This window comes from Acomys minous (genome assembly GCF_964271855.1).
Source record: "Acomys minous genome assembly, chromosome: 2".
Lineage (NCBI taxonomy): Eukaryota > Metazoa > Chordata > Mammalia > Rodentia > Muridae > Acomys > Acomys minous.
In genome coordinates this window covers 103,738,606-103,750,138 of record NC_140484.1, presented here as the reverse complement: position 1 = coordinate 103,750,138, position 11,533 = coordinate 103,738,606, and the positions used below count along the sequence as shown (strand labels likewise).

General features: G+C 47.7%; 1 protein-coding gene across 8 annotated transcripts in view; it reads right to left on the bottom strand.

The window, feature by feature from the left end:
• Nucleotides 1-3,645: 3,645 nt before the first annotated feature.
• TTC23 (tetratricopeptide repeat domain 23) overlaps nucleotides 3,646-11,533 on the bottom strand; it is a 91,307-nt gene continuing 83,419 nt past the window's right edge. For 3 of the 8 annotated variants that reach the window (XM_084801260.1, XM_084801261.1, XM_084801257.1), the window contains exons 10-12: nucleotides 8,055-8,096; nucleotides 4,981-5,063; nucleotides 3,646-4,204 (exon numbers count right to left, since the gene is read on the bottom strand). In XM_084801260.1, coding sequence (XP_084657386.1) covers nucleotides 4,090-4,204; nucleotides 4,981-5,063; nucleotides 8,055-8,096 — 240 coding nt within the window. In that variant the 3' untranslated portion in view covers nucleotides 3,646-4,089. The remainder of the gene's footprint in view (nucleotides 4,205-4,980; nucleotides 5,064-8,054; nucleotides 8,097-11,533) is intronic. The other 5 variants (XM_084801258.1, XM_084801263.1, XM_084801262.1 and 2 more) reach the window with 3 other exon arrangements.

The window sequence follows — 11,533 nt, the reverse complement described above, 5'->3', positions numbered from 1 at the left end:
AGCCTTTTATCAACACAAATAAAACCACGAATAGCTGTTGGAGTTAACGGCATCAGCGGGGGGCGGAGCACTGGTAAGACTCACTGTATTTGTTCCTTTTTTATTGCTGTGATAAAACAATGACCCAAAGCAACCTGGGGAGGAAAACGTTTACTTGACTTCCACCCACAGATCATAGTCCATCCCTGAGAGCAGCCAAGGTGGAAAGTCAAGCGGGGCAGGACCGTGGGGGCAGGAACCAAAGCAGAGACTGTGGAGGAGTTCTGCTTACCGGCTTGCTCTCAGCCTCATGTTCAGCCACCCTTCCTGTACCTTCCACGCCTACCTGCCCAGGGGTGGCTCCACCTGCACAATTTATAAAAGCCAAGCCAGCACCCGCCCACACCCCCCACACTCTTTACACTGGCAAACTCACCCTTCCTGGGGCAGGAGCTGACATTTAAAGAGGAGTTTATTATCTGTGATTCTAAAATATAGTCCCAGAAGTTCAGTAAAGATGACGGGACAGAAGCAGATATCACGTATCTTTGAGTGCGCTGCTGGGTAGCTCCCACAATGCGCTTTTATTTCTGGGGTCCGGAGGTCTGAGAAATACAAGCCACGGATGCGGCCAGGTTTGCTTCTGGTAGGTAAGGAGTCGCTTCCTGGATTGTAGACAGCTGTCTTCACAGAGTAGAGAGAGATCGTTTCTCTTCTTTATAAGGACATGGATCCCGCCTACCAGCACAGCCTACCCATGCTGCCGCCTTGTGATCTGATCATCGTTGACAGAATCCATCTCCACATGTCGTTAGGGGCTAAGGCTTCAGACATAAGATTTCGGGGACAAGGAAGCCTGTGTCAGCCTCTGTTTTTAAGATGCTTTTCTCACTAGCCTGGAACCCGTGTCTTCAGTTAGAAAGGATACTCTGTAGCGGCCACAAATAAATGCACCTTGCTGCCATCCCACAGGTCCGAGTCTGAGACAATGGGTATAAGCAAGGATGCCAGGGCCTCCTGAGCTGTCGCACTCCTGAAGAAGACAAAGGGCCCTGGCTCCACCCTGTCAATGCTATTTTCTCCTTCAATGTCACTCTGAACAAATGACATGACGTGAAAGGGCTGTGCTCCAATCCTATTGCTCTCTTAGCATTGGCCTGTGGCCTCATTGCTAAGCCATGGGATAAGAGAAGGGAGGAATGAAGGGACAACCCTGCCTGGACCAGCACCCCCTTCCCCTTGGGTGAGCTACCTACCTTGCCACCGTCACCCAACTGTGGTGTCCTCTGAGGAGAATGAAGGGCACTGTGGACGTGGCACTAGAGACTATGCAAACAGCAGCAGCAGCTGCCTGTCCTGCCTAGGACCAGAGGCGACAAGGAAGTAGCAAACCAGGGTCCTCCCAAGTCACTCCATGAGGACCTCAGCACCAACATCCATCACTCCTGAAGCCTGGTCTAGTGTCCCCAGAGTGTCACAACCGCTACACTGCCGTATACTGATTCCGCTGCTGTGTTTGATTATCTAGCAAAATGTGGGGAACACGCTTGAGACCGTGGGGCTATGTGTTGTATTTACCGCTTTCGCCTCGGTTTACCACACAGGCCTAATAACCCACTAGGTTTTCAGAAAATGGAGCTGAGTACACTAACAGAGATGCGCCTTTACCAACACACCTTTTCAGGCTCCGGGTAACCCTTAGAGCAGTCTTCGTTTTATTTGTTTGCAGTTCCAGAGGTCACACTGAGGGCCTCACGTTATGCTTTTTCATTGCTGTGACCAGTTGCTTGACAAGAACCGAGAAAGGCGGGCTTAGTTTGGCTTACAGTTCGAGGGGCTTCCGGTCCCTCACAGCAGTGAAGGCAGAGCAGCGGGGTGTGGGGTGGGGCTAAGAAACATCAAGGCCCACCTCCACTGACACGCTTCCGCTAACCAGGCATCACCTCAAGGCCCACCCCAACCTCGGACAGAATTTTCAAACTCTTGACCACGACATTTTGCCTCTACAGGCTCGTGGCTATCTCATAATGCAAAATGCATTCAGCCCAGGAGGGAACTCATAATTCCGACATCAGTAGCGCAGAGTTTTCCCATTCCAAAAGGGAGGGATCGGGCCATAACAAGGGAAGAGCAGACAAAAGCAAGCTCAAAGCTGAGCCGGGTGCAGCATCCTTCAGCTCCATGCTCCCGAGGCTCACAACGTTGCTTCCGTCTCTGCAGGCTCCTGTGGGCCCTGGTGAGCTGGCTCTGCTGGACTTCTTGTGGAGCTCCCCTCACCTCCAGGTCCTTCTAGTCATCCCCCACTTTTCTTCTTTTTAAAATAAGAGTCCCTAAGCTTTGCCCAATGTTTGGCTGTGAGTCTCCACATCTATTTGGATGGTACTGGGTGGAACCTCTCAGAGGACAGCAAAGTTAGGCTCCTGTCTGTAAGCATAGCGGAGTATGGTTAATAGTGCCAGGGATTGGCTCTCTGCCATGCGGTGGGTCTCAGGGGGACCAAGCTGCTTTTCTTTCTTTCTTTCTTTCTTTCTTTCTTTCTTTCTTTCTTTCTTTCTTTTTTGAAGATTTATTTATTTATTATGCATACAGTGCTCTACCTGCTTGTACCTCTATAGACCAGAAGAGTGCATCAGATCACACTACAGATGATTGTGAGCCACCATGTGGTTGCTGGGAATTGAACTCAGGACTTCTGGAAGAGCAGTCAGTGCTCTTAACCGCTGAGCCATCTCTCCAGCCTGCAAGCTGCTTTTGTACCTACTTTATTTCTCATTTTAAATGTATTCTTTTCTGCATAAAATGCCACATCCTTTATTCTCCTGTTCCACTTGCCGTTCTCTCTGGTAAGAAGAGTGAGCAGTAAGCTACACAACACCTGAGTGCTACCATCCACCAAACACATTGGTCCATTGCTTTTAAACTTAGGTGTATACGAGTTCTTGGCCCACAGGCAGAATGCACAAAGATTCTTTGCTTTAATGTCGGACAAATTCAGTCCAGGTCCTAATGGAGCCCTTATTTTCCTCTACTGTCAGGATTCGTCTTAGCATTCTGTCTTCTAGAACCCCACCAGGGTGGTCTATTAGGAGCTGCTCTCAGCATCCTAGGGGCTCTCTTGACCATAGTTCCAAACTCTTGCGTATTATCCCTGAAAATCAATTCAAAACACCCAAGAAACACAATCAACCCTACCTTGGCGTGGACTCACTCCTACTGCCTGCTTTCCATGTTATTTTTTTTCTCATTGCTATGATCAAACAGCAAAAAAGAAAAAGGTTTATTTTGGCTTACAGATAGAAGGTGTGTATGTGTGTTTACATAAACACACACACACACAAACACACACACACACTCACCAAAGTGGAGAAGGCAGGGTGGCAGAAGCACCAGGCAGCTAGCCACACTGAATCTGCCACCATGAAGCAGAGAGTGGATAGGAAGTGGGACTCAGGCTAAGAAACCTCAAGGCCACCTCCGGTGACCCACTTCACCAACTAGACTCCTACCTCAAGGCCTCCCAGCAGCGGGGAACAAGTACTCTAACACATGAGTCTGTGAGGAGCACTTCACATTCAAATCATGACAGGCTTCATGGAGGCCAGGCAAGCACCCTGTCACGGAGAGAGCCACATCACAAGCTCCAGTCTTCATGATAAACACACAAAGTGACACAAGCACACGTTTCTCTTTATTGGCATTTCTTCTTGGTTACTCTTACTTTCCTATAAGGAAGGCATTGCGCAGAGTCTCCCCGCCCCCAGAAGCAGCTCTGAACAGGGGTTCCTCTGCCTGTGATCAGGTGAGTCTCCTTTCCTGACGTGAAGCTCCAACTTCAGAAGAGCCTTTCAGCCTCAGCCGAGATGACGGGAAGATTCTCTTTGGGGAAAGGCGACCAGGAGAAAGGGAGCACCATCTCATCTTGAAGGATGTCCGCAGTTGAGGCGTGTGAGGGTCACGGTTGGCCGTTGCCTGATGGAGCGCACAGCCTTAAGAATCTGCAGTAACCGCTAAGTTCTGCCTTCTAGCTAGAGGGAGCTTTGCTTAGCACCCTAAAAGCAATGCCAAGTCTTTCTCGGCGTGTTCTCTGGGGCGGTGAGGGGGGGGGGGCTATCAGTCTGTTACACTGTGCTTGGCCTTCCCTGGCATGGTGTACTGAGGGACACTGGTGCAGAAAGCTACTTTGGCTTTCAGAGACTGCCTTGACTTCACGGCAGCCTCGGGGATCCTGTAGGGAGAAAGAACATGAGTGAGAACAGCCCCTCAGATCCTCAGAGTTCCCACCAGCCTTGCTTGCTATGAAGAATCCCCAGGAGGCTGTGCAGATGAGAGACGCGTCATGGCACAGGAGTGTAAACATGAGGCGTGTTTCTCCTCCTTTCATGCCTTGCAGCCATCTTCACCAAGCTGAGGCAAGAGAAGATTGTCCAGGGGTGGTGGTAGTGGTGGGGAATCTTTGTTCACCCAGCTATCCCACCCTAAAAGGGGATGGTATCCTTTCTGGCTGGTCTGTGCCTCCAGTGAAGGGCACTGTTGTAATTTCCCGACCTGGACTTGACCCTCGGCCTGTAGGCTCTCAGGTGATGCCTGCTCCATGCAATGGGAGCCCTGCCCAGAGTGCCACACTTCTCCCTCTGCTGAGGAAAGACATAGGGCCCTGTCTTCAAGGTACAGTGGTGACACCCTGACACCCACTCCTGAAAGCCCAAGGGAGAGTTCCAGAGGCAGGGCCTTCCCTCTCTGCAGGCGTGTAAACCTACAGGGACTTGTCTGTGAGAGGATGAGAGCCATACTTGCTCAACATAAATTGAAGAGTAAATTCCTTTCTAATACTGGGGCAAGGAATGCGTTTTCTAGCTGGCTTCTCAGAGGACCTGTTCTTACATTTAACTGTATGTCATGGGAAGGCAATGAGATTCCCACAGAACTTTTTAATACCAGGCTGGGGTTCAGAATAGTGGCGGGACGTGGTGTTCAGAGGACATGGGAGGGAAGCTGACTCACTTGGACATTGTGTCTAGGGTCTGCTGGGTGGACACGGTCCTCTTGTCCTGCGAGCCGTACAGGAACGTCTCAATCTGAGCACACTGCAAACACCAAAGAATTGTCGTGAGGTTAGGAAATGTCACAGGGAAGAAAGGCCTCCTTTGAACTAGACACAGAGGGCTTCATTCTTAGACCCATGCTGTGATGGAATCAGTGCCCTCTGGGGGGTTTCTCTAGGGACAGCGTGACCTTTAAAGTGGATGTTCTTAGGAATCCAAGACACAAGTGTACAGTTTGAATGCTACTTCTCAAACCTCTGTGTACAAGCATGTATTTAAAACTCGGGGTTTTTGCTTGTTTGTTTGTTTGTTGAGAGAGGGTTTCTCTGTGTAACAGAGCCCTGTCCTAGGCTCACTTTGCAGACCAGGCTGGCCTCGAAGTCACAGAGATATGCCTGCTTCCGCCTCCCGAGTGCTGGGATTAAAGGCGTGCACCACCATTGCCTGCCTTAAAAGTAGTACTTTTAAAAAGCAAGGCAAATGCATTGGCTGGCTTTTGCTTAATTTCCTTATTTTGCTAAAGTTTTGACATTTTATTGTTTATGTCCAGTCAGGATAAAGTTGAGGAAAGGATAAAGATGAAAGAAGTATTAAAAATGGCCAAAGTAAGTCTGAAGAATGAGGTGGAGGAATTCGTTTTGCCGACCTTCTGTAAAACTATAGGGATGAGGACAACAAACACTTCCTCTTTGGGTGTCAAGTAGACCAATGGGAAAGGTGCGAGGGGCCTCAGTACTTGGTAGCTAATGGACTGTCCTTGGAGGGCCAGTGATGAATACTTAATAGATGGCATTAGGACCACACTTTTGCAAATGAAAGAAAATGGAACTTAGCTCCTACAAAACAGAAAAAAAAATTATCCCGAAACAGTTAAGTAGTTAAATGTGAAATGCGGACCGTGGGGTTCTCCTGTGAAAGTGCCGAGGACAGCCTCCTGGGCTGGAGATAGCAACTGTTTCTTGAGTCAAGCTCTGCACATCCAAACTGCTGTAGAAAGGTAACCAACTGCATGAAGATGATCAACAGCTGTGCAGCAAAGCTCACCCACAAGCAAGGAACAGGAGTGAGGGGCAGTTTCTGCATGCACCGTCCCACGTGTTAGCACTCAGAACACGTTGAGACCGCCTATGAGGTAATGAGGACCAATGGCAACAGCCTCCAGCTTCCCGAGGGGGGGAGTGACTGAAGAACAGAGTTATTCCGAGAGTCGAGAGACAGCTGCCCAATGAGCAAGCCCCACCTCAGGAATCACTGGGAATGCAAACAAAAACCAAAGAGCGCGTTTTGTAAAAATTGGAAACTTTATACTCTGATGCCATCAGGATGCCAAAGGAAAGACGGCAAGAACCATTATAGAGTTCTGTGCCTTGATGTGGGTGTTTGAGTTGGTGTGTCCCTCTGTAGACACTTCAGCAATAGTCAGTCAAGTTTAAGTAAGAGTTAAGTAAAGAGTGAACGTGCCTGTTTGTTTTCTAATGAGAGACAGAAAAGCAGTGACTCTGGATGGGAGGGGAGATGGCGAAGAAGGGAAAGCTGTGATCAGTATATATTATGTGAGAAAAAAATCATTTTCAACAAAAAGAAAAAAAAACAGTGTTTCTACATACACAGAAAAATGACAAGTATACCAAGGTACAGTAACAAGTTATAAAAAAAAAGAAAGAAAAAAAAAAGAATTGCAAATAAATGCATAATCACAGGGAGTTTTATAAGAAGCTCAAAACATGACAAACCAAGCATGTACATGGGGACAAGGTCAAATTCAAGACAGTAGCTGTCTGGGCAGAGGAGAGGGCTAGAGGAACTGCATCTGTGCGGCCCATCTTTGCTTCTTCCTTTGAATAGTGAGTTCAAAGGCATTTGTTTCCCATTACACACTTTTCCTGCATACCTGAACGAACTACTTCTTAACATATTTTAAAGACTGAAGTTTTCTCCCTGGTTAAACTGCTTGAATCACAAAGAAAGGAATGCGGCCTGGGGAGACATTCACCCATTCGCACCCGCTCACCATTTTTAGGTCTTTAAGAAAATGAAGATGTACACACCACACGCCTTGTCTGTAGAAGCCGTGGGAGATCTCAGGGCTGCCCAACAAGGGGCTGAGATTATGAGTCTTGTGGAGGAAATAGCAGACATGAATATGATGGGATTTTATTTTTCAAATAACAGAAACCATTCCCTGTTTCTTGGCTGAATCAATCACATGACGTAGTAATAGGCTCCTTCTCTCTCTCTCTCTCTCTCTCTCTCTCTCTCTCTCTCTCTCTCTCTCTCTCTCTCTCTCTCCCTCTCTCTCTCTTTTTATCTAGTTCATAATTTAAATTCTGCTAACGCAAGGATCTCAGTCCCTCTGTGCAACAGGCCTTGGCCTTTCTAAATCTGCACAGGGGTCTCTGCCTGGCATTGGCAGGAAGTTTCTCACCCCAGGGGCTTTTCCAGGGCCACTTTAACCCACAGATATATGACACACGAGCTTACAGCTTCAGCAAGTCTGAGGCAGACACATTGTTTTGAGGGAAGGGATGGAACACGCTTTGGACAGTTGTAATAATCCAACAAAGCCTCTTCCAGCCCTCAGTGCGGGAGGCAGCACGCAGAAGCCTAAATGCACCTCACCCTTGCTCACTCCACACAGCGGGGCAGAGGGGAGTCACTGAGGAACAGACAGTGGGCCAAAGGGGCCAGCATGCTTCCCCTCCCCACTGCCAGGCTTAAGATCTCACTCTTCCCACCAGAGCCTACTTTCTTTTTCTCTTCCATGAACAGGAATGCCTTCACTGGGTTTAAAGGAGCAGGTCTAATTTTAAACCCGCCCCAGCTTTCCTGTGTACATATTTATGAGTGCTCCAATGCAGCTCACTTTGACACCAGCTGAAGTCAGCAGGGCTTGGTGTTAATTCATTCACTGTAGCATTAGGCTTTGACTGACAATATAGTAAGTCTTTGAGACAGTCTGATGAGGTCTCAGTTCACCCTGGTGAACAGATGGCTTCTATGAACTGCGCAACACGGGCGAGATTTCCATCCTACCTCTTTGGTGGTTGAAGTGTCTTCTCCCTGGCCCCTAATTCCCTAGGGAAGAGACAATTGGTAAATAGTCACAAATTCCCAGGAAGAATGAGAAGGTAAGTGATCAGATTGGGGCAGATTTCCCTGGGGTCTTACAGGCTCTACTATGGTCCCTAGGCCTTCTGCTCAGATCACTTTCCCTGGCAGCATGAAGTTAGTGCAGAGAGGGGATGCCTTTGGGACTCTGTCCGAGACACTCCGAGATGCTGCTCTTGGTGGTAGAAATCCATCTCCCACCCCAAGGCTAACATCCTCACAAAAGACATCTGCTTACAGTTCCAGCTAAAGAGATGCAAAGGATGTCAGAAAGGAGACAGGGGTGGTGGATCCTTAACCTTCTCCTCCCAACCTTATTGATGATTCCAGCACCCAAAGAGGCAGGGTAGAAACCCACACAGGAAAAGCTATACTTCATATATACTTTAACAGACACCTTTCCTATTTTTAACATCCCAGGTTAGCCTCAAAATCCCTCTGTAGGGAGGATGACCTTGAGGGACTGACCACTCAGTTAGCGCACTGCTTGCCTACCACGTATCAAACCCTGGCTTCAGCCCTCAGTACCACTGAGTGTAGTGGTGCATGCCTGTAATCCCAACACTATAGGTGTCTTAGAAATCAAGGTTGTCCTTGGTTACATATGAAGTTTGAGGCCAGCCTGGGATACATGAGACCATCTCAAAAAAAAAAAAAAAAAAGAAGCAAAACATTAATATAATATAGTTAACATAAGTAAAATAAAACACATCAGCCTTATTCATTTAAAAAGAAATAAAAGTCTTATTTTTATTTAAAAAGAACCCATACTTTATTTTATACATAGCAATATAATTTATATATTAAATAATACTATAATAGAATGATTTGAAATAGTTTTCATTAGAAGAAAAATGGGGAAATTTCTAGGTTGTTTTTGTACTGTTCTCTATTTTCCAAATTTCCCCTAGTTATAATCCTTTTTAAATTAAAAAAAAATAGCCTTCAAATCATATGTCCTAATAGCATAGCAATGTTTCAGATTTCGTATTTTCTGACATGAGCTGATGAAGGTCATCCTTTAAAAAAAAAAAAGCTCTAAAAACAATTTTATGAAACTAAAACTAGCTTTCTCCAGGGATGTTTGAAGAATGGGATGCTGAAGACCCGTTTATGCCTACATCGACCAGGCAGGTTTACCAGCCTAATCCAACACGGGGATGGGTGTGGGTGGGGTGTGGGTGGGTGGGGTGGGGTGGGACTGACAGTACAAACCAAAAGCTTCTAATGAAGGTGCCCTCACATGAGGAAATTCACCTTCTGCTAACTCCTTCGTTCCTAGTCAGTGTCACCTTTACCCCAGGCTGGCTTTGAACTAGCTATGCTGCAAAAGATGACCTTAACTTCTGACCCTCTTGCCTCTACCTCTTGAGCTCTGAGATCACAGGGTCGCCCCCACACACAGTTTAGGTGGTGCTGGGGATGCTAAGCAAGTGTTCTACCAACTGAGCCCCGTGCCCAAGCAAGCGAGCAAACGAACACACACACAAAACTCAGGGGGCTGTGCACAAGAGTATGATTTTTAAAAGAGCAGAATGACCTAATAGAGGCTGTTTAATAGCTGTATATTTGTGTATTTACCTAAGGAATACAAGTTGAATTCTTCAGTGCTCTGCTCCACTTAGCTGAGTTTGCTTAAACGTGTGTGTGTGTGTGTGTGTGTGAGAGAGAGAGGAGAGAGAGAGAGAGAGAGAGAGAGAGAGAGAGAGAGAGAGAGAGAGAGAGAGATCAGGGTGGTGTTTTGATTCTTCTGTTAAAACTAGAGACAATGACAGAATCAAAGTCAATAAATGTTAATTGAAGCTGCTGGGAGCCAGGGCTGAGCTAGCTATACGTAAAGGCCCGTCAAGCCTTGGCGTCAGAGCATTCTCCACCAGAGTAAAGGTGCCCTGTGCTCTGTTGTAGCAAGACACCGATGCACCCCTCTTTAAACAGCATTTCTCAGTTACAAAGCAAAGCTGCCATTGCAAGGTTGCTCTTGTTCTCTAGTTTTTATATGCATAGGTTGCTAGAGTTGCAACCTGGGCTGATCCTGTTTTTCCTTAAACACCAGACAGGGAGCTTTTCTTAGCTGGCAAGAGATGCTGAGAAAGCCTGCTTTCCCTGTGCCTGCAGCAGTCCCCAAAGGGGCTGAGTCTACCTTGCTCACCTGGGCCTGTCACAGTCTCTGGCATGTGAGTAGCCAAGCGGAGGAGTGAGAGAAAGTTCTTATATGGAGCTCATGTGTATGTATGTATGTGTGTATGCACAAATAGTTATGACCATGGGTGTGTATGTGTGTGTGTGTCCAGAATGGGCTATCTAGCAAGTTCCAAGGATATTCCCACCTTTGTCTCACAGCACTGGGATCACAGGTGCGTACTACCACACCTCAAGTTTTAGGTGGGTGCTGGGGATCTGAACTCAGGCTCTCATGATTGCAGAGCAAGCACTTTACCGACGGAGCCATCTCCCCCGCCCATTACGTGCTGCTTTAAGATGTGCTTGGCTCCAGTGACCCAGCAGTTCTGAACCATGCACTAAGGAAGCTGCACTGAGTGGTGCTGCAGACCTCCAGACTTGCTCCCCAGGGGGGAGCACTCTGTGGTGCTTTTTCCCAGTTTCTCAGTGACTCACAGAGCCAGGGCAGAAAAGAGATAATCTTGCACCTGGGCGACAACTTTTCTAAGGCCCAGGAAGCTGAGATGGCGCCATCGGCCTGCTGCCTTCCTTGCTGTGGCAGGTCTCTGTGCTTCTGCACTACCACCCTTCCCAGTGAGGACAGGAGGTGGGCTTACAGGCAGCCATGGCATGGAGGTTAGCAAGTCTACATGCTGGCTTTAAAATAAACAAATGAAAACCTCACATACACAAACGCACAAGGAAATCTATTTGGGAGGAACCTCTGAAAGCAGGCTGCTGTTGCTCAGGGCACTCTTCCCCCAGTGGCACTGCTGAGGCGTGGTATCTCCGGTGTCTATCCCCCCCTTGCCCTCTGGAATTACATCACCATTTCTATGGAGGAACTCAGATAATGAAACGTGCTGATGGGAGAAAGAACAGCCAAGGCTCCAACTAAGGAGTCATTTCAATGACGAGCTACATGACCCTGTAATAGAAAACTGAGAAAGGCAAGTTTGTCGCTCCTGGCAAGGGTCCAAGCCAAGCTTGGCATGCTGAGGATCTGTGGTCACTGTTCCCCAGCCCAAGCGTGTGCTGTCCATGTCTGTGTGTGAACAAGGGTGTGCAGTGCACAGTATGCACGTATGTGTGAAGGTCAAATGTCAATGTTGGGCGTCTTCCTCAATCGCTGTCCACTTCCTTTTTGAGGTAGGTTCTCTCACCAAACCTGGAGCTCACGGATTGTCTGGGATTGCTGGTTAACAAGCCCCAAGGAACATTCTGTCTTGTGTCTTAGTTAAGGT